We start from the raw sequence: 22881 nt of genomic DNA on the forward strand, positions 1-22881 counted from the left end.
CAATTTTAAAGTGTAAGGCGTTTAATAATGCATCCATCTCGGTGACTCCGGATTTACTGCTCCCACTGTGGATACAAGGAACATTGCAATGGTGGAAATGTCATCTGTGGCCATTGAAAATGTTGGGAGTTTAAAGGGGTTGTCCATTTAAAAAAAAAAAGTAATGCTCAAAAATGATAATATAAGTAATGATGGGCGAGCAGTACAATCCTCGGTACTTGAATTATAAGTGATCAATACGATGCTTAAGTGCTCGTTACTCGAGTCGAGCAGGTCAGACGCTTGGATGGGCACAACTCAAGTAACAAGAATAATGGAAGTCAATGATTGGGCAATTCGGCTCTCCGGCCACATACAGAAAGATATAAACAAAGCATTTCTGGGGAGGGAGGGTTTTTGTTTTGGACATACTACATCCGATAATGTTGTTTTTAGCCACAGAAATTCATTCAGAGACTTCCAGTGTCTCTCCCTGGGATGCCTGAACACATCATTGGCTGAAGGGAGTCTTTGTGTTGTGTTCGATGTTTCATGAACTTGACCGAGCTTAGCAATACTTGATCGAGTAGTGAGCACGCTAGCCTATCATTAAAAACTTACAGCAATACTTTCCTGTTGAAGGAGTAGCGTCGCCTCTTTGTTGTTCCGTAAAGTTTTTTGTTTACAGAGCTGCAGTGGTCACCTTCTGTCTACAACATGACTGCTGAAGCCAATCAGTCTCAGCAGTGTATTCCTGACTGGCTAGGTTACTGGTTGGCTGCTGAGGACATATACTGTAGGCGGTGCGACACCATTGTCAATGTTTCTCAATTCGGACAGGCAGTGCTGCAACAGCTTCAACAGGAAAGTAATGTCCATGTTTTAAGCTCTAACCACCTTTACCAAAGTTTTTTGTAAACGGACAACCCTAAAATAATAAGGCATAACAGACAGGACGGACACATTTCTCTAGCACAGAGCTACAAGTTAAAATATTTTAAAGGCATTTGTTGATTTGGGCAATCCACTTTATCAGAATGATTCCTGCATGATAAGCTGTAGTTAAGGGGTAATTCTTCTGTTTCAGTGTGGGCTGAGAGGGGACCTAGCATCCTTGGTATTTCCCCGTATACCTATTGTAGTCTATAGGATGGCTCCAGGGAATGCCCAGCAGCTGTGGAGCTGTTTTATAGAGCTGGAGACCAAACAGGGAGTGTACTGTGCCGCCAGGGCTAGTCTATACAGTGGCACTGGAAGAGAGTGCTGGACATATTACAACCAGAGATGTGCAGACCAGTGGAAGCTGGGACACTAGATAAAGTTTGGTTAGGGACTCAAACTTGACCTGAACCCCTAAGTCGCTAATTGGTTAGTTTGGCTCTCTGCCCATACGCAGCCAGCCATAAACAGAAGACTTCCGGGGTGAGGGTAGATGGAGCTTTTCCATTATTTAACTTTTTTCAGTGCACACTACATCCGATCATGCTGTTATTACCTCCAGTCTGAGCCTATCAAACACTGCAAGTGGCTTGCATTGGGCTGAGCACCGAGGGTACCCAAGCACAGTGATGCTCGTGCAAGTGGTTTTCATATGTAAAGCACCTGATCTTCTAACTCAAACTATGTTGTTTTGTTTTTTTTTTTTTTAAAAATCTGTGTTCCGTACAAACATCAAACCTAGGGTTTGCTCACCTCTAATCACAATGTTGTAGGCCTGAACTGTCAATTAAGGACATGTACTGCCCACAGACACTGTCAGGCAGGAAGCAGGCAGCACAAGGAGCAGGAAGAGCGATAAAGCCACGAGGGGCAGTCATATAAGGTAAACAGACACTTTAAATGTGCAGTTAAAAAAGCGTTATAAGAGAACTACAGTGAAGTATTTATTCCTCTATACAAATTAGGCTGGACGTGAGGATCGAATCGCACTGCCTGGACTAGCCACCGTCTCTCCTGACCGGAGTGTGTCAGCTGCAAAAAATACATGCAGCTGCACTTTCCTGTCTGGAGAGCGGCTGGCCGAGCCAGGTGATGCCATACAATCCTCTCGCGAGTCATACGCAAGTGTAACTCCAGGATGAAATACGTTTCTTTATCAAATTCCAAACTTAAAGTACTTTTCTTATTGGGGGCATTTATGGCATATGGATAAGATATTTGTGGTCAGCAATTTTCAGAGCTCTCATAAGGATGATGGAGAGACCCATATATGTGCAGTTATCACTCCTTTCCAACGAGAGCATATTGGAGCCCTACTCTCAACATGTATTGGACATATCAAATTGTATTGATGTCCATGATAGGACAGGCCCAGCATTAAACATTTGTATACACTATATGCCCATGTTTGAGATAGCACAATAACATTTTAGACCTTTTGTTTAGTAACAGGTACTGTAAAAAAGTCAGTGACTACAATGAAGGTCCTAAATCCCATTGACTGCAGAAGACCTGTTGGCCCTTATTAGTGCTATCCACCTGCACATTCCTCCTAAGATCCCAAACAGGACAAGTCATTGAATTGAGTATAGTGTAAAATATACCAAGAAAAGTCATACACAGAGAAGAGGGAAGATGTAGAGAGCAGAATCCATGTCACCCTGTAACAGAATTACATATATCCCTAGTACCAGAACTGCTACTTATGGCTGATGTTACCGCTACTTCTTGGACCATACAAAGAAAGCATAACAAGATGATCCACGAATAAAATAAAATATGCACATTACTGTTCCAATGAAGTTAATAGATACGTACATTAACAATAAACCTGGAAATTGTAAAGGGAATAGCTTTGCCAGGTATGACTTATTTTTTTAATCTTACCAGGGTTGCAGTCTGTGAGCAGAGAGCAGATGGAGAGGAGAACTTTAGAAATGGTTAGTGCTGGGCTCCAGTTGTCTTTCAAGATATCAAGGCAGATGACACCTTGGCTGTTAATGTTGCAGTGGTAGATTCTTGTCCGAAACGTCACCTGAAAAATATCAAAGTTGGTTGTTCAATTTTCATTTCCAAAATTTACAATAATAATGCTATAGAATAAGCCATTCTGGTTCATGTACAGTCTCTAGCATGAAACAATGCAAAGCTGATTGATATACAACATCCAAAGGAGCAGACCCAAAGTGGCCACATGCCTTTATACTGGCCGATTTGGGGAAAAGACTGTTACTATAAACAAACTACCAATCAGCACTCATTTGTAGGGTGAAATAATTTTTGTTTGCTTAAAAATCATCATTCTTGGCAGCACATTGTAGTGTGTAAAAAAACGAAAAAGGACCTGTGTTGCCGAGAATAAAGGCAATCCATCTATGTACACAGAACGATTGTGCTAAGTGCACGGAAACATGGTCCACTCATCAAAACAGACTTAAAAAAACGCCAGTTGGCTTGAGTGTACCCGATTGGCATTTGTTTAAAGGCCACTGATGGCCATTGTAAGTCCAGCCTTAGCATTATTATGGATTTGACCCTTTTGTAGTGAGATTTCGATAAACATTATCCCCAAAAAAGGCTGATCCGTTTCAGTGAGCCAATTTGATGCACCACTGGCGGGTTTTGTGCTTACTTGGTGTGACCTCCCACTGGGTTCAGAAAGCAGTAAAAGTTCCAAGGAATCCAGGGCATCAAAAATAGCTATATGAAAAACGTACCTTTTATTCCATCCCTAAAATTGCATAGTGACAAAAACAAGACAAGGTACATAAGACGTTTCGGCCATATCTGCCCCTTTTTCAAGCCAGAAAACACAATAGAAAAAAATACAGCTATAGTCTTATAATTGAGTTTTCTGGCTTGAAAAAGCCAAATATTGCCGAAACGTTGCCCTATGTACATTGTCTTGTTTTTGTCACTATGCTAAAGTTACGCTTTTGGCATCTTGCTTTCCTTGGAACATTTTTTTTTTCTTTGAACCATAGTTACCCTTACAATCATCAGCTTTCAAAAGGGACAAATTCTCTGGATCATATGGAATAGTTAAATTACATGAACTCAAGTTCATTTTCAGTTTAACCTCTGGAGTGCTGGACTATCTTAGACATTTTTTTATTCCGTCTTGCTGGCTCCCACCGCCCTGTATGAATGATCAAGAAGTGTCTTTTACCATGCAAAGTCTATTGAGTGTCAGAACGAAGCTCCATAGACTTAAAATGTAATAGCGACTTCTGGCTCACACGTAGAGCATAGTGATCCAGCAAGTTGAAATAGTAGTAAAAAGAGTGAGATGATGATCAGGACGGTGCTAAAACTGGAGAAGACAGTGATCGGTGAGTATATTACTATATGTAAACTAGAAACACATTTACACAGGTTTAATTAATAAAATAAGGATTTGGAGCGCCTTTTTAAAGTCAAACTGACAGCTGATAAAGGCTGCCTTATGCACGGGCAGCATATATTAATTAGACACTGGCTTTGTGACTTTAACCAGATATGTTTGACTCAAACGCTGCATTCCTCTTGAAAGACAGGTCTGTGTGCGTGTGTGTGTGTATAGGAAGACACCTGACAGTCATTGGCAGCGGTCAAGAAGAGGACACCAGGACCAGCCTGTCCGATCAGTCTCCCATGTGGCTCAGTCTCCAGAGGCTTTAGGCTATGTGCGCACGGTGCGTTTTTGGTCTTAAAACTGCATGACTTTGCTTCCCCAGCAAAGTCTATGAGTTTTCATTTTTGCTGTCCGCACAGTGCAGGTTTGTTTTAGGTGCGTTTTTGTGGTGACCACAAAGATGCAACATGTTAATTTTTTCTGCGTTTTTGCCAGCGTTTTTCACCCATGCAATATATTGGGGGAAAAAAAGCAGCAACAAAAACGCGGCAAAAACCGCATGCTTTTTTAATGCGTTCTTACCGCGGGTGCGTTTTTTTAGGTCAAAAACGCACAAAAACTCTGCATCTTTGTGGTCATAAAAAAGGCAACGTGCGCACATAGCCTTAAACTATTTTTCTCTAAAACGCTGCAGCTTTTAAGAAGGAAACATACATGATTGAAATGTAGCAGTATTTGACGCATTATGCCATGTAGGATGTTATTATGGTATCTTATATTGTGTATATATAATGCTTCATTGACATTTCAATGTCAAACATTTAAAATCAGAATCATCATGGGTGGTATACAATGTCCTCCGCAGAACTGCAGCCCCTGTATTAGTAAAGGAGACAGGGTTCAGTGATCATCCCCGGCTGGCGCCTACTGATATTAATGGCGATTCAGTGAAAAATACAAACTGACTATTTTTCCTGCTCAGACTTGATGGAATAATACCTAAAGGTTACGTAGCCTACAGCGGCCACAAAGCTAACTTCAAGCAGCTGCCACATGTACGGAGGGGCCGAGAATAGAAAACAGGAATAGGAATATCTGCAGGCCTGAATAATATCACACTGCTAGAAGGTAAGGAGCTGCAACTCAGAAAGAACAGGGTGTTGTACCGAAAATTACCATATGCAGGACAAAAATAACTGCTACATACTGATCTTTGTGCTGCGATTGCGTTGCTGTAATATATGATCCTAAGTACTTCATATTCCGACTGACAGGTGTCTTCCTATACACACTATTCAGAAAAAAAGACTGACTAGATCCCCTATGTGTGTGAATTAGGTGCTAGACTAAAAATACATGAGTATAATAAGGATAATAAGCTGCACACTAACCTCTATCAAAATATAAACATGAAAAATGGTAACGCATTACTGCTATAGGGATACTACGAACAATGAAAAATTCATTTAGCGATATGGAAAAAATGAATATATGAAAATGGTATTGCAAAACGGCTATGAATAATTGAAATTAATAGAGATGTTTAGCAAATGTATTGATCAATGCAAATGAGCCCGAAACCAACGACAAGGTAATCTCTAATTTTTCGGGAACCTAACCTTAATGCCTCTATGTGCTATTAAAAATTTGCAAGTATCAGTAGATAGGCTCCTGGCTGTATAGGATCATGAATAGAGTCTGGTAATAGGGCAGGGTTCTGGGTTCTCAGTCAGAAGAAACTGCATGCTATTCAGAAAAAAGACTGACTGGAACACCTATATGTGTGAATTAGGTGGTAGCTTAAAAATATATTACTATAATAAGGATAATAAGCCTTTTTTGGATAGATATTTAGATACTCTTAATATAGAGAAAATCATTTTAAAGAGCCAGGATGGGAAAGTGAGTGGAGCAGGTATGCTGCCAGTATACATAGATGCTCATACATTCACCGAATGGACGCTATCAGAGACGCTCAGGTAGTAGCACTTCATCATGGCATACTTTACACTAGGTGATACATAGTTCTACAGGGAGACTGGCCTTGAGGACAGGATATCTTCTTTAAGGAGCCATAATTTATATGGACCTGGCATGTTCTGATTCACCTCATTCCAGAAATGCCCTACAGGATTAGAAAGGTTATCCATTACTGGACAAACCCAGTCTGGAACAGAATGATTGCAATCTTCTCCTCTGAGAGGCTGCAGCCCATTAGTCAGAAGCCAGTGATTGGCTGCAGCAGTCATGTGACATGACAATGTCAATATGGACAGATCTATAATTTACCTGACCAACTCTAGAAAAAGCCAGCTGAGGACAGCGCCAGACTAGTCTTGCTTCTGGTTACAGTCTAAGGCTAAATGTTCTAACTACATGTTTTCTGAAATACCGGAGCATTTCAGGAGAAAAATATACCTGGCTGCAATGGTGCAGCCGGGCTCTGATTCACGCTGCTCATGGTTTCGGCGGCAGCATCAATCCACTGACAGGTTCCTTCTAATTGCTGAACTGTATTTCACTAGTCCCATAGAACTTGTCACTCAAAAAGCTGATGATTTTATAAACTTTATTTTCTTGGGTTTCAAAACCTAAACATCTGAGCTGACCACTACAGGTATGTATAGAATCAGCATGATAGTGCCAGTATAGCACGGGCTTTAGGTTATATATGAAAATCCTGGTGATTGGTTCCCTTTCATTCTCTAAATGGTGTAAAGTTAGAAGTGCGGTACCGCAGGGATCTGTGCTAGGACAAGACATGAGCGGACTCGTGGAAGTTCAGTTCAGACTTGACCTGAGCCCCAATAGAAGTCACTAATTGGGCAGTTAAGGTCTCTGACACATGCAGCCAGCCATAAAACAGGTCACTTCCGGTGGTTGACTACAGTTTTTCAATTTTTTTGAGGGGTGCACTCTACATCCAATCACGCTGCTCTTACCACCAGTGTGAGCCAATCAAACATAGCAAGAGGCTCACACTGGACTGAGCACTAAGCGTACCTGAGCACAGTGATGCTCGCATGAGTGGTTTGCATACATAAAGCATCTGAACTCAAAGTCTGTTTTTTTTGTGGTAAAGTCTGAGCTCGGTATGAACATCAAACAACTAACTCAGGTTCGCTCATCTCTAGCTAGGACTACTGATGAGCGAGTGTGTTTGCCACTCGATTCAGCATTGGGGTGTTCAGGAACTCGCAGAGCTCGGCCGAGTATTGAGGATGCTCAGATGTTTAGTCCGTGAAACAACGATCATAACGCACAGGCATCCCAGAGAGAGCCAATCGCAAACTCTGAATAGCTCTCACTGGGGTTAAAGCAGATGTAGTGTGTCAAAATGGCTGGTTGTATATGGGAGAAAAAAAACAAACTGCCCAATCATTGACTTCCATTACACTTGCTCCTCTAGTTGAGCCCTTTCACAGCATCTGACCTGTTCAACTCGAGGACCAAGCACCAGAGCATTTTAGTGCTCGCCCATCTCTAGTTCGGACCAATTCTTTTTTATCTCTATTAATGGCCTTGTGGATGGGATTAAAATAATAGTGGTGGTCGACTAGATTATTACATGAGATGGAAGGCTTCACCTATAATGAGAGGTTAGATAAGTTGGGCTTGTTGTGATTAAAGAGACAACTCCTCAGATGAGATCTTATTTTCATATATCCTGTTTCCCCGAAAATAAGGCTATGTGCGCACGTGTGCGTAATTCATGAAGTTACGCTGCGCTTTGTAGCGCAGCGTAACTGCATGCGTCCTGCGTCCCCTGCACAATCTATGGAGATTGTGCAGGGGCCGTGCGCACATGGCATATTAGAGTGCAGCGCTTCGGCTGCTGCCCGAATCGCTGCGTTCTAAGAAGTGACATGTCACTTCTTCCGTGCGCTTTGCCGGCAGCCCCTGCTCTGTCTATGGCAGGAGCTGCAGGCAGAGCGCACGTTCTCGCCGGCACCATGCGCTTCAGAACGGAGCTTTTCAGCTGCGCTCTGAAGCGCACCTTTTCGGTGCGGTGCAGAGCGCACACGTGCGCACATAGCCTAAGAGTGTCTTATATTAATTTTATTCACAAAGATGTGCTAGGTCTTATTTTCAGGGGATGTCTTATTTTTCCATGAAGAAGAATTCACATTTATTGTTCACCAAAAAAATGAACATTTATTATATACTATACAGTAGTGGTCATCATAAACCAGCATAAACAGCCAAATTGTTAATCCTATCAAGAATTTCTTGTTACTACCATTATTTGTATAACCAGGCCGCAGCCAACGAGAAAAAATGAGGGAGTAAGTTTCAAAAACAAAAAAGGGAACCCCAATAAAATATAACTTTTATTCTTAATACTAAAAAGGTCAGAGACCAAATTCACAAAGATATCCTTTTTGCACCTCTGCTTTGACTGCTTAGGGAGGCTTCTGCATTGGCGGTCTACTCGCTGTTTGTCCCCTGATGATTTCCTGGTACTTGTGGGATGAAACGGGGAGGGGCGTCTTCTTAGGACAACATCTCAGATAAGTCTATTTGGCCAACCCTCTGATTGGGATGGAGAGACTCTGTATTCTTTAAGTGGTGTTTTTTTTGTGCTGTGCAGGGCCTAATAGGGACATGCAAGGTTTCCACCATAACCCTAGGCCGTCATACCCTCCATTGCTAGTTAGGGAGCGGCTGACTAGGGCTGATTTAGGGCCAGTCTGTGTGATCATCTTCCCTCCGAGCATCTGTTATTTCACGTTCGGCACTTTATCTATCCTTGTTTATTTGGTCTCTGACGTTTTTAATATCAAGAATAAAAGTTATATTTTATTGGGGTTCCTTTTTTGTTTTTGAACACTGCCATTATTTCCATGTACAACATACCCTGGTGTTCTGTTCGGCGGGTATGCTTCCAAACAAAAACTTTGCTTAGGTCTTACTTTCGGGGGAGGCCTTATATTTAGCAGTTCAGCAAAACCTTTACTAGGTCTTATTTTCAGGGGATGTCTTATTTTCAAGGAAACATGGTACAAATACAAGTGTGGTTAATACAAATGACTGACACATGACTTACTCTTTTTCAAAGACCTTACAAAAGATATGGTAACAGTCACTGTGTACAGGAAAGGCGATTCTGGCAGCAAAAGAAGAAAGGGTTCTTTACAGTTAGAGCAGTCAGACTGTGGAATGCCCTACCACAAGAGGTAGTGAGGTGGGGGGTACTAGAAAAGAATTTAAAAACACTCTGGATTCTTTTCTCACAACAGGCATTTCTGGGTTATAAATAATCTAGCGATAGAAGAGAATGTATAGCTGATAGAGAAAGGATGAACTTAATGGACCTGTGTCTTTATTCAACCTATGTAACTACGCATGACAAGGGTCCACTGTGCTACAAGATGTCTCTAATAAAGTGGTCTTTCAGTGTATAAAGACGCTATTTGTTAAGTGCATATCATGGTGGCACTTTTTCGAATACAATGCTTTCTGATCACTAACTTAGAGGCAAAGATTTAACAGCAATGCTAAATAGCTGGAGGAAAACACAATGAATATGAAATGAAGTAATAGCAGAAACCTATACATTAACTACATGATGGAAAAATAATTACATTTACATAGCGGAGCCGTTGAAGCATTTTTCATTACATGCAACTTCATTATTATGTTTGTAATTAAGATGTCTGGAGTGTAAATCACTGGAGTTGATCGTCAGTAATGAATTTACAACGCAGGGTTTAATGCAAATTGTGGATGTAGTGAGATGCGGGATTTTTTCTTTTAATTTGAAATTATGGAGACAATGGGTTTCCGTGATGTTTGTAATCTACAGTAGGCCAAAGCTAATGTGGTGCATCGATTAACACAAAATAATGTTAGGGGAGACTTACTGCAGGACTCCAGAGATTATCTATCTAATATATATATATAAAGCTGAGTGTGAGTGTGAGAGTGAGTGAGTGAGTGAGTGAGTGAGTGTGTGTGTGTGTGTGTGTGTGTGTGTGTGTGTGTGTGTGTGTGTGTGTATGTCCCCGCTAAAGGAATCCGCACTGTTCCATTTACAGTCATTAAATTTTGCACAGACACCAACGTCATAGACTATGTTTTGAGGGGAAATTTTAACCCCGCACTTTACAGTTGCGTATTTGCCAAAAAAAAAAACTGCTTACTGTTGGGATGTGTGAGGTAATATATTGACTGTTTTGACAGCCTGGGTATTTATCGGGTGCTCTATATCAAACAATCCCAGCTTTGCTCCTATTTTGCTACCAGTCATTAATAGGAGCTGTGATTGGTTGCTATAGGCAATGAACGACATTCTTAGTATAAGGGTATGTGCACACGATCAGGACCCGTTGCGTCCTGGATGAGGCTGGTCCTGACCTGAGAGACTGCGAGTATCCTTCACATGAGACTGCAGCTGCTTGTGCCCACGGTCCGGGCTCAGGCAGTTGTGGTCTCTTGCTGTGTTCTCCCTGTGGAGAATGCTCGCATTTCCACAGCAAAGAATTGACATGAGCAGCACCGCAGGTCTGTTTTCACTGCAGAACAAACAAGCAGAGTGGGCATGTACAACGTAGTGTTTTGGACGCAACATACACACACTGCGTCTAAAACGCTGTGAACACTGATCGTGGGCATACAGCCTTAGTCAGCTTATGTGTCAGTTAATATGATTTCTTTATCGTTCCTATGGGAGACCCAGACATTGGGTGTACAGCTTCTGCCTCCGGAGGACACACAAAGTACTACACTAAAAAGTGTAGCTCCTCCCTCTGAGCATATACACCCCCTGGATAACCAGATCTAGCCAGTTCATTGCTTTGTGTTCAGGAGGCATACATCCACACATGCATTCTCATCTGATTTTTCATTTTTGGAAAGTTTTTGAAGAAAAGCGGGTCCAAGCTGGACTCCCGGCATGTCCCTTCTCACCCCACTGTGTCGGCGGTGTTGTTAGGGTTGATTCCAAGGCTGGAGCCTTACATGCCGCGCTCCTTCACCATCCCTAGGGCTCTGGCTTGAAGTGGGAGCCAGCACGGTTCTCCTTGCTTTGCAGGAGGCCGGTCTCCATCCGCAGCCCTTCAGGATCCTGCTGGACGGAGCACTCATCCCCAGGGACTTGGAACCCTGCGTCTCAGCAAGCTAAGTATCTGAGACGTTTATATTCGGGGGGTCCCTTGTACTTTATTGTTGGGGAGAGTGTGCTGTGTCACTGTTCTGACATTTCCGGCCGGTTCTCTGGTTGTCGCCTGAGAACCGCGCCGATGGGGCCTGCGCGCCGGCCGCATCGCTTAAATTTAGGCCCCGGCTTCGCCGGAGGCCTACTTTCGATTTCACTGCCCTTGAATGTCAATCATGCAGAGGGACAGTGCGGCTCCGCCCAGCGGCCGTTCGGCACAGGGGAGGGACACTCCTCTCTGAGTACATGTCCCCTCCCCTGTAAATCTCCTTGGCCCTCCAGATCCCGCTCTCAGAGCAGGTCCCGCCCCCTCTCCTCGCTCCGACGCTATTTTATCAGCGTTTCTCTCTGCGATCGGCGCTGGCTGCAGCATCCCTGCTAAGCTGCTTGGGGGTCCGGGCTGTGGGATCTGGAGGGCACACAAACGGTCTGGTAAGCCACAACCTCCGGTTGTGGACCTGCTTATATACTCTCTGAGGGTCATTCTGGCTCAGAGCCCCCACTTCAGCAGCATGTCTCACACGAGGAGCAAGGCTGCAAGGCTGTACTCAATATGCACTGCATGTAAGCTCGTGCTGCTTGAACCGAGCACATATCCACATTGTGATGCCTGCTCTAACCTGACAATGCCTCAGCCTGGAATCGCACCCACAGTGGTCCCTCCGGCTGCTCCGGCTCCGGTGGCTGAACCCCCGGCTTGGGTAGAATCCTTCTCTAGGTCAATCTCCCAGTCTTTTCCCGACTCCATGGGACAGCTGTCCCGGACTTTGCTGAACATGCATCAGCCCCCTTCTCAGGGCGCCTCTGCTGCTAGGGCTCTCTCAGCGGAGCTCACAGAGGATTCTTCATCTGGTCCCAGACCCCGTCCTCCTAAGAGGAGACGCAGGGCTCCCTCTCCTTCCTTGTCCCGCGGCTCTGATTCAAGAGCTGACTCGCAGGACGAGGAGGATGCCGTTACTGGGGGCTCGGAGGCTACCTCCATGTGCCCCATTGATCTGTCCGAAAGTGACTCAGATGTTAGTGATTTGATTGCGTCCATTAATTCTGTACTGGACCTCAATCCGCCAGTATCAGAGGAGCAACCCTCTCTGGCAGAAAAGCACCAGTTTACCTTGCCTAAGAGGACAAGGAGTGTGTTCTTTAACCACTCCAGTTTTCAGGCCACTGTGACCAAGCCTAGGGCCTGTCCTGACAAACGCTTCCCAAAGCGTGGTTCTGATGACCGTTTTCCCTTTCCACCTGAGGTGGTCAAGGAGTGGGCTCATTCACCAAAGGTAGACCCTCCGGTGTCTAGACTCTCAGCCCGGACAGTTGTATCAGTGGCTGATGGCACCTCTCTTAAGGATTCCACTGACCGCCAGGTTTACCTTCTGGCCAAATCTGTATATGAGGCGGCAGGGGCCTCGTTCTCCCCATCTTTTGCAGCAGTGTGGGCTCTCAAAGCCATCTCTGCTTCTCTAGAGGAGATGCATTCCCTCACCAGGGAATCTATGCCCGAAATGGTTGCCTTAACTTCCCAAGCTTCAGCTTTTTCATCCTATGCCATGTCTGCCATGCTGGAGGCTTCTCACCGCACTGCGGTGGCTTCGGCTAATTCCCTCGCTATCCGCAGGATCTTGTGGCTTCGAGAGTGGAAGGCAGATGCTTCTTCAAAGAAGTACCTTGCTGGGCTCCCTTTTGCTGGATCCAGGCTATTCGGTGAACAACTGGATGAAATTATTAAGGAAGCTACTGGCGGGAAGAGTACTTCCATGCCACAAACTAAAACCAGGAAACCTGCCCAGGGTAGGAACCAGTCGAGGTTTCGTTCCTTTCGTTCCTCCAACTGGTCATCCTCTAAGCCCTCGGCCTCGTCCACTAACTCAGCCAAGGACCAAAAACCCAACTGGCGCACAAAGGCGCGTCCACAGAAGACCGCAGGAGCTGCTGCCACTAAGGCAGCCTCCTCTTGACTATCTGGCCGCGCCAGCAACGTCCTTAGTCGGTGGCAGGCTCTCCCACTTTGGCGACGTGTGGTTTCAACACGTCTCCGATCAGTGGGTGCGGGATATCATCTCCCACGGCTACAGGATAGAATTCTCTTCCAGCCCGCGAAACAGATTTTTTCTGTCAACTCCCCCCTGCTCCAAGGCCGCCGCCTTCTCTCAGGCCGTGGCATCCTTGCAGGCCAACGGAGTAATTGTACTGGTTCCCGCCCGGGAACGGTTCAGAGGTTTCTACTCAAATCTCTTCCTAGTCCCCAAAAAGGACGGTTCCTTCCGGCCCATTCTGGATCTCAAGCTTCTCAACAAGCATGTTCAGGTGCGGCATTTTCGCATGGAGTCTCTGCGATCAGTCATTGCCTCAATGACCCAAGGAGATTTCCTGGCATCCATCGACATCAGAGATGCCTATCTGCATGTGCCAATTGCAGTTTCACACGAGCGTTGGCTACGTTTTGCAATCGGAGAGGAACATTTCCAATTCGTGGCTCTCCCCTTCGGGTTAGCCACGGCCCCTCGAGTATTCACCAAGGTCATGGCAGCAGTGGTTGTGGTTCTGCACCTCCAGGGGTTGGCAGTGATTCCTTACCTGGACGACCTTCTAGTCAAGGCTTCATCCAGCGCAGACTGTCAGCGGAGTGTCTCGCTCACTCTCGCCACTCTAGTCCAATTCGGGTGGCTTGTCAATCTGCCCAAATCCACTCTGACTCCGACCCAGAGGCTCACGTACCTAGGGATGCAATTCGAGACTCTGCCGGCACTTGTGAAGCTGCCCTTAGTCAAACAGCAGTCCCTCCATTTGGCGGTGCGCTCTCTGCTGAGGCCCCGCCGTCATTCCATCAGGCACCTAATGCAGGTGCTGGGTCAGATGGTGGCGTCAATGGAGGCTGTTCCCTTTGCCCAGTTCCATCTGCGTCCTCTGCAGCTGGACATTCTCCGCTGTTGGGACAAGCGGACTTGCTACTTGCACAGGCTAGTGGCTCTGTCGCCACAGACCAGGGGCTCCCTTCAGTGGTGGCTTCGGCCCCTCTCTCTGTCTCAGGGACGCTCCTTCCTGGCCCCGTCCTGGGTGATCCTCACAACGGATGCCAGTCTATCCGGCTGTGGAGCGGTATGTCTCCACCACCGAGCACAGGGCACTTGGACTCCGTCCGAATCAGCCCTCTCGATCAATGTGCTGGAAACCAGAGCTGTGCTTCTAGCTCTCCTAGCCTTTCACCACCTTTTGGCGGGCAAGCACATCCGAGTCCAGTCAGACAACGCGACAGCGGTTGCCTACATCGATCACCAAGGCGGGACACGCAGCCGCCTGGCAATGTTGGAGGTTCAATGCATCCTTCAATGGACGGAGGACTCCAAGTCCACCATATCCGCAGTCCACATCCCAGGCGTGGAAAACTGGGAAGCAGATTATCTCAGCCGTCAAACCGTGGACAGTGGCGAGTGGTCCCTGCATCCGGCAGTGTTTCGGTCAATCTGCCGCAAGTGGGGCACTCCGGAAGTGGATCTAATGGCATCCCGGCACAACAACAAGGTTCCGGTTTACGTGGCTCGCTCCCACGATCCTCAGGCCTTTGCAGCGGACGCTCTGGTTCAAGATTGGTCCCAGTTTCGTCTGTCCTACGTGTTTCCCCCTCTAGCTCTCTTGCCCAGAGTTCTGCGCAAGATCAGAATGGAGGGCCGTCGGGTCATCCTCATTGCTCCGGACTGGCCCAGGCGAGCTTGGTACCCAGACCTGCTCCATCTGTCCATAGAGGTGCCGTGGCATCTTCCGGACCGTCCAGACCTTCTCTCACAAGGTCCGTTTTTCCGCCAGAATTCTGCGGCTCTCAGATTGACGGCGTGGCTCTTGAGTCCTGGATCTTGACGGCTTCTGGTATTCCTCCTGAAGTCATCTCCACTATGACTCGGGCTCGGAAGTCTTCCTCGGCCAAAATCTATCACAGGACCTGGAGAATTTTCCTGTCCTGGTGTCGCTCTTCCGGCCATGCTCCTTGGCCTTTTTCCTTGCCGACCCTTCTGTCCTTTCTACAGTCCGGTCTGCAGCTAGGACTATCCCTCAATTCCCTCAAGGGACAAGTCTCGGCTCTGTCAGTGTTGTTCCAGCGGCGTATCGCCCGGCTGGCTCAGGTGCGCACCTTCATGCAGGGCGCGTCTCACATCATTCCGCCTTACCGGCGGCCCTTGGATCCCTGGGACCTCAATCTGGTCCTCACGGCCTTGCAGAAACCCCCCTTTGAGCCTCTTAGGGAGGTTTCTTTGTCTCGTCTTTCACAGAAAGTGGTCTTTCTAGTGGCCATAACTTCCCTCAGGAGAGTCTCTGATTTGGCTGCGCTCTCTTCGGAGTCACCTTTTTTGGTTTTTCATCAAGACAAGGTGGTTCTCCGTCCGACTCCGGACTTTCTCCCTAAGGTGGTTTCTCCTTTCCACCTTAACCAGGACATTTCCCTGCCTTCCTTTTGTCCGGCTCCTGTTCATCGCTTTGAAAAAGCGTTGCATACTCTGGTTCTGGTCGGGCGCTCCGGATCTATGTGTCTCGCACCGCTGTTCTTAGGCGGTGCACCTCTCTTTTTGTGCTAACCACAGGTCGGCGTAAGGGCCTCTCGGCTTCTAAGCCGACCTTAGCTCGTTGGATTAGGTCGGCCATTTCCGATGCCTACCAGTGTACTCAGGTGCCTCCCCCGCCGGGGATCAAGGCACACTCGACCAGAGCTGTCGGTGCCTCTTGGGCTTTCAGGCACCAGGCTACGGCTCAGCAGGTCTGTCAGGCTGCCACTTGGACTAGTCTGCATACCTTTTCAAAGCACTACAAAGTGCATGCTCATGCTTCGGCAGATGCGAGCTTGGGCAGATGCATCCTTCAGGCGGCTGTCGCCCATTTGTGAAGTTAGGTTCCGCCTACTTCTCAGTTCTCTGTTTATTCCCACCCATGGACTGCTTTGAGACGTCCCAATGTCTGGGTCTCCCATAGGAACGATAGAGAAAAAGAGAATTTTGTTTACTTACCGTAAATTCTTTTTCTTATAGTTCCGTATTGGGAGACCCAGCACCCTCCCTGTTGCCTGTTGGCAGTTTCTTGTTCCGCGTGTTATCACCGGCTGTTGTTGTAGACAGAGGCTCCGGTTGTTCCGGTTCTTGCTCTATCTTTACTTGTGGGTGGCTATTCTCCTTCAGCTTTTGCACTAAACTGGCTAGATCTGGTTATCCAGGGGGTGTATATGCTCAGAGGGAGGAGCTACACTTTTTAGTGTAGTACTTTGTGTGTCCTCCGGAGGCAGAAGCTATACACCCAATGTCTGGGTCTCCCAATATGGAACTATAAGAAAAAGAATTTACGGTAAGTAAACAAAATTCTCTTTTTTAGTGGTGAGACGGGGAACATGAGAGAGCGAGACAGAGAGAAGGAGAGTGGGAGAGAGAATGGCCGAGTGGGAGACAAAGAGACAGGGAGAGAGCGTGTAAGGGAGAGAGAGGGAAAGAGGGGGAGAGAGAGAGTGGGGGGGGGGGAGAGAGAGTGGGGGAGAGAGAGAGAGAGAGAGTGGGGGAGAGAGAGGGAGAGCGGGTGAGTGGGAGAGAGAGAGGGGGGAGGGAGAGAAAGAGAGGTTGAGTGGGAGAGAGAGCGAGAGATGGAGAGGGCGAGTGGGAGAGAGACTTAGGCTGCTTTCACACATCAGTTTTTTGCCATCAGGCACAATCCGGGAAAAACTAAAAAAAACGGATCCGGCACCTGTTGCCGCCGGATCCGTTTTTCCCTCATAGACTTTTATTAGCGCTGGATTGTGCCGGATGGCCTTGCGTTTCATGCGTTTTTTGCCGGATCTGGCAAAATGTACTTGTCTGGCAGCCGGATGAAACGTTGAAGTGAACGTTTTTGTGTCCGGCAAAAAAAACGGATTGCGCCGGATCCGACGCCATACGGTTTTATATTGGAAGCCTATGGACGCCGCATTGGGTGTAATGCAACAAAAAACGGATCCGGCTGCCGGATCCGTTTTTTTTTAACTGAGCATGCTCAGAATCACACCGGATCTGCCAAAACACTGAAGGAACTGATGGAAAAAACAGATGCAACCGATCCGTTTTTTCGCCGGATCCGTTGCATCAGTTTTTTCGCCTGATCATGCCTGATGCCAAAAAACTGATGCGTGAAAGCAGCCTTAGCTACTATCCTGGGCAATGCCTGGTACTACAGCTTGTTATTGTATAATTGTCATTATTTCTGTCCCTAGTCCCTCACTGAAAGGACGGTATCTGGTGCTATGTGGGACTGTGGCTTGGCGTTCTGAGACTAAATACACTAAATTTGGGCTAGGCTAGCATAGTATATGCAGTTTTGTTTTCCTGTTCCATGGACCAAAATGACAAATGATTGCTTTGGTGGCAGACACTTTATATTTGGAAAATGGCAGAACCTGTAATGGAGCATACTAGTGGAGAGGCAGAAGAGATAACAGCTGACACTCTGTTAATGAGTACTTGTTAAATTGGCTCATTTTTGCTTTTATTTTATTCCCATTGCTCCCGAGTATTCAGTTGTCTCTCCCTAAACTCACTGTATAGTTCCAGAGATACATGTTTTTTTTTTAATTAGTGCTCATTTCTATAGTCTTTACAAAAGGGGCATAACTCAGGAATCTGTGGGGTGCATCTCTTAAGCTACTCTGCATAATTACCCTGTAAGCTCCACCCACTTGGAAAAGATCATACCTATTAGCACTAACTATAAGTCTCATATGTCTGGAACTGTATGGATCTGTCAGTAGGATCAACCCTCCTAACCCGTCAATATTGTCATATAGGTCCTAGAAAGATGAAAATAATGATATCTGTGATCCAATGTCTTATTCCAGAGAAATACATGTTTTTCTTAAAATGTAAATGTAAATGAGCTTTAAGATTTATGGGCAGGACATAGATCTCCCTGAAAATCTGCCTTCAGAGTTTATATTAAATGAAAGGGGGAGTTATCAGTGTGAGTCATGTAATGACTGACAGTCTGCTCTCCTGATCTACATGTCTCAGTACGTTCAAAAGTGCTGCATCCCTATGTAAGACTTATAACACTTTGGACTTCTCAGAGTCTGCTTAATCTTTTTTGGCCCACTCTGCAAGGAATATAGGCTGTTTAATAATTCTGCACACCTTAATAAAGGGTGTATCCTTAGAATTATAACCTCCATCATTACACAAATACACAGCACCTGATCTGCTTCATCTATTAAGCATTCTAGTTTAGTGTTGGAAAATCTGCATAAAAATGATGATCTGGTTAAAATATTCTTTGTCTAATAATTCTGCACACGGTGTGTGTGTGTGTGTGTATATATACATATATATATATATATATATACACATATATATACATATACACACATATATATATATCTATAATTGCCTTATTCTGTCTGTCTTGCTCCAACATGACGTCATTACAGTGACAACCGTCGCATTGGCCGCTCGGCCACGCCCCCCGCACACTGTGTCCGCACGGCCACGCCCCCCACACACTGTGCCCGCTCAGCCACGCCCCCTCACACTGTGCCCGCTTGGTCACGCCCCCACACACTGTGCCCGCCCAGCCACGCCCCCCGCACACATTGGGCACCTATACACCTCCCCCCAGGACTACTCCACCTATTAGACACCTCCCCCCAGGACTACTCCACCTATTAGACACCTCCCCCCAGGACTACTCCATCTATTAGACACCTCCCCCCAGGACTACTCCACCTATTAGACACCTCCCCCCCAGGACAACTCCACCTATTAGACACCTCCTCTCAGGACTACTCCTCCTATTAGACACCTCCCCCCCAGGAGTACTCCACCTATTATCCTCCTCTCCCCCAAAACATACCTCCTCCCAAAACACACACACACACCCACACAAACCGCACAACACACACAGCACCACACACACAACGCTGCAGACACACAGCGCTCCACAAACAACGCAACACACACACACAACACCGCTCTCACAGACCCCCACACCCAGACAACACCCAGAACATTTACAGCGCCCTACACAAACACTTGGCAACTACATACAACAACATCTATATATATATATACACCCTGTCCACACATCATGTTTGGAAAGAGGCAATTTGCTAAAGTATTTTAGAAGTGGTCAAATAACATTTAAACTGGAAACGTATGTGTGAATTCTGCTACTCATAAACAATGTAACACATACAAAACCACAACATCCGAAAATAGAATCTGGTTAATTTACTTTACAAACTGCCAAAGTACAGCATGTGTCACTGTGAATAGGAGTTTACCACAGAGAATGCTATTCAGCCTATAAATAAAGCATCTTCTTTCTAAAATATAGTCTGGCTGCAAAAAATGGTTTATTCTTAATATATGCAAAATGTATAATGGATTACACCATATTCTGAAACAGCATGTGACAGCGCCAGAAGTTTTTTTTTATTTTTTCTTTGTTAGGAAGTGAGAGCTAATTTGTATACTTTTCTCCCATGAAGGTCTGTCTGTAAGAGAAGACTCCATACTTGACTTGTGTGTGGCAATTAATTACTATGGACACATTTAGTATGCATGTTTTCCCAACATATAGACTAAATATAGATGAAATCATACAGGCAAAGAAATCAAACCACAGATGGCCTTAAATTAAGTGATGTGCAATAAGATACTACACAGGGAAAAAGTATTGAACGCGTGAAAAACAAAACGTGCAAAAAGCCATGGTAAGTCATGACACTAGCTGAAATCTAACAGTAATTAGAAAGCAAACCAGTCATTGAGTGAAAAACATCAACTGGTTCAACTGATGGCCGATAAAAGTGTCTCATTACCAAAGTACCAAAGAAGAAACATCTCATGATGGGTAAAACCAGTGAGCTGTCTCAAGAGTTTAGCAACAACCTTATTTTTGCAAAACATACTGATGGCATAGCCTACAGACGAATTTCTCAACTATTGAAGGTTCGTTATTTGTGACAAATACTGGAATGGTAGAATAAAGTTTATGGCACACTTGGAATTATGGGTGCTCAAGAAGGGTTCAAACCCGTCATTAGATACAAAAAAAAAAAGAAAAGTTGGCACACCAAAATGAATATAAGGAATTTATTGTACAACCCCTGGCAAAAATTATGGAATCACCTGGCTCTGAGGATGTTCATTCAGTTGTTTACTTTTTGCAACTTTCTGGCTTTAAGACACAGTAAAAAAAATCATGAAAACATAATGTGCTAGCCAGTAACGGTTACTTTTCAAGACCAAACAGGGGAAAAAATTATGGAATCACTCAATTATGAGGAAAAAAATATGGAATCATGAAAAACAAACAAAAGAACACTCCAATACATCACTAGTATTTGTTGCACCACCTCCGGCTTTTATAACAGCTTGCAGTCGCTGAGGCATGGACTTAAAGGGAACCTGTCAGCAGAAATGTCCCCTAAAACCTAACAGATTCCCCCTCTGCAGCTCCTGGGCTGCATTCTATAAAGGTCCCTGTTATGATTGTGCCCACTTTCTGACCGAAAAAAAGTGTTTATAAAGTTGTACCTTTTTGGCTTCTGATTCTGTAAATCCGTCACGGGGGCGGGCTGCCTGATGGCCGTTATTCTGCCCCCTGGTCCTGTATGCCGCCCCCATCGCTGATTTCAATACTTCTGGACGCCGCCCACTGCTACAGCCATCCCCGCGCATGCCCAGTGCCCATCTCTCGGGGATGAGCACTGTGCCCAGCGTCACGTGCACGCAGGGTTAAGATTATGGGCGGTGCTGTGATGTTTATTCCTAAGCAACCGCCCATAATCGCGGGACCGCGCTTTCGGTGTAGTCACTGCTCCGCGCTCTTCCCATCTATTTCCTGCCTCGGGGCAAGATGGGAAGGAGGCGAAGTGAGGTCAGCAGCAGCGCGCTTGCGCAGAAAGAAGCAGGCCGAGGGGGAAAGCGCGGTCCCGCGATTATGGGCGGTTGCTTAGGAATAAACATCACAGTACCGCCCATAATCTTAACCCTGCGTGCACGTCACCAGCGGTGACGCTGGGCACAGTGCTCATCCCCGAGAGATGGGCACTGGGCATGCGAGGGGATGGCTGGAGCAGTGGGCGGCGTCCAGAAGTATTGAAATCAGCGATGGGGGCGGCATACAGGACCAGGGGGCAGAATAACGGCCATCAGGCAACCCGCCCCCGTGACGGATTTACAGAATCAGAAGCCAAAAAGGTACAACTTTATAAACACTTTTTTTCGGTCAGAAAGTGGGCACAATCATAACAGGGACCTTTATAGAATGCAGCCCAGGAGCTGCAGAGGGGGAATCTGTTAGGTTTTAGGGGACATTTCTGCTGACAGGTTCCCTTTAATGACTGACAAACAGTACTCTTCATGAGTCTGGCTCCAATTTTTTCTGATTGCTGTTGCCAGATCAGCTTTGTAGGTTGGCGCCTTGTCATGGTCCATTGTCTTCAACTTCCACCAAAGATTTTCAATTGGATTGAGATCCGGACTATTTCAAGGCCATGACATTGACCTTATGTGTCTTCTTTCAAGGAATGTTTTCACAGTTTTTGCTCTGTGGCAGGATGCATTATCATCTTGATACATGATTTCATCATCCCAAAACATCTTTTCAATTGATGGGATAAGAAAAGTGTCCAAAATTTCAATGTAAACTTGGGCATTTATTGAAGATGTAATGACAGCCATATCCCCAGTGCCTTTACCTGACATGCAGCCCCATAACATCAATGACTGTGTAAATTTACATGTTCTCTTCAGGCAGTCATCTTTATAAATCTCAATGGAATGACCCCAAACAAAAGTTTCAGCATCATCACCTTGCCCAATGCAGATTTGCGATTTATCACTGAATATGACTTTCATCCATCCAGTCATCCACAGTCTACGATTGCCCATTGTAACCTTGATTTTTTCTGATGGCTTTTGTTTAGCTTTTCTGTATGTAAACCCTATTTCCTTTAGGCGGTTTCTTACAGATCGGTCACAGACATTGACTCCAGTTTCCTCCTATTCGTTCCTCATTTGTTTTGTTGTACATTTCCAGTCTTGGAGACATATTGCTTTAAGTTTCTTGTCTTGACGCTTTGATGTCTTCCTTGGTCTACTAGTATGTTTGCCTTTAACAACCTTCCCATGTTGTTTGTATTTGGTCCAGAATTTAGACACAGCTGACTGTGAACAACCAACATCTTTTGCAACATTGCGTGATTATTTACCCTCTTTTAAGAGTTTGATAATCATCTCCTTTGTTTCAATTGACATCTCTCGTGTTGGAACTATGATTCATGTCAGTCCACTTGGTGCAACAGCTCTCCAAGGTGTGATCACTCCTTTTTAGATGCAGACTAACCAGCAGATCTTATTTAATGAAGATGTTAGTTTTGGGAATGAAAATTTACAGGGTGATTCCATAATTTTTCCTCATAATTGAATGATTCCATAATTTTTCCCCATTTGGTCTTGAAAAGTAACCATTACTGGCA

At 45.5% G+C, this 22881-nt stretch overlaps 1 protein-coding gene across 1 annotated transcript in view; it reads right to left on the minus strand.

Annotated features, from left to right (window-relative positions):
• LOC142244438 (ubiquitin-conjugating enzyme E2 E2) overlaps positions 1–22881 on the minus strand; it is a 329602-nt gene that overhangs the window by 34285 nt on the left and 272436 nt on the right. The window contains exon 5 of the mRNA XM_075316658.1: positions 2806–2953. Within this exon, the coding sequence (XP_075172773.1) occupies positions 2806–2953 (148 nt within the window). The remainder of the gene's footprint in view (positions 1–2805; positions 2954–22881) is intronic.

Source organism: Anomaloglossus baeobatrachus, chromosome 6 (assembly GCF_048569485.1).
Source record: "Anomaloglossus baeobatrachus isolate aAnoBae1 chromosome 6, aAnoBae1.hap1, whole genome shotgun sequence".
Lineage (NCBI taxonomy): Eukaryota > Metazoa > Chordata > Amphibia > Anura > Aromobatidae > Anomaloglossus > Anomaloglossus baeobatrachus.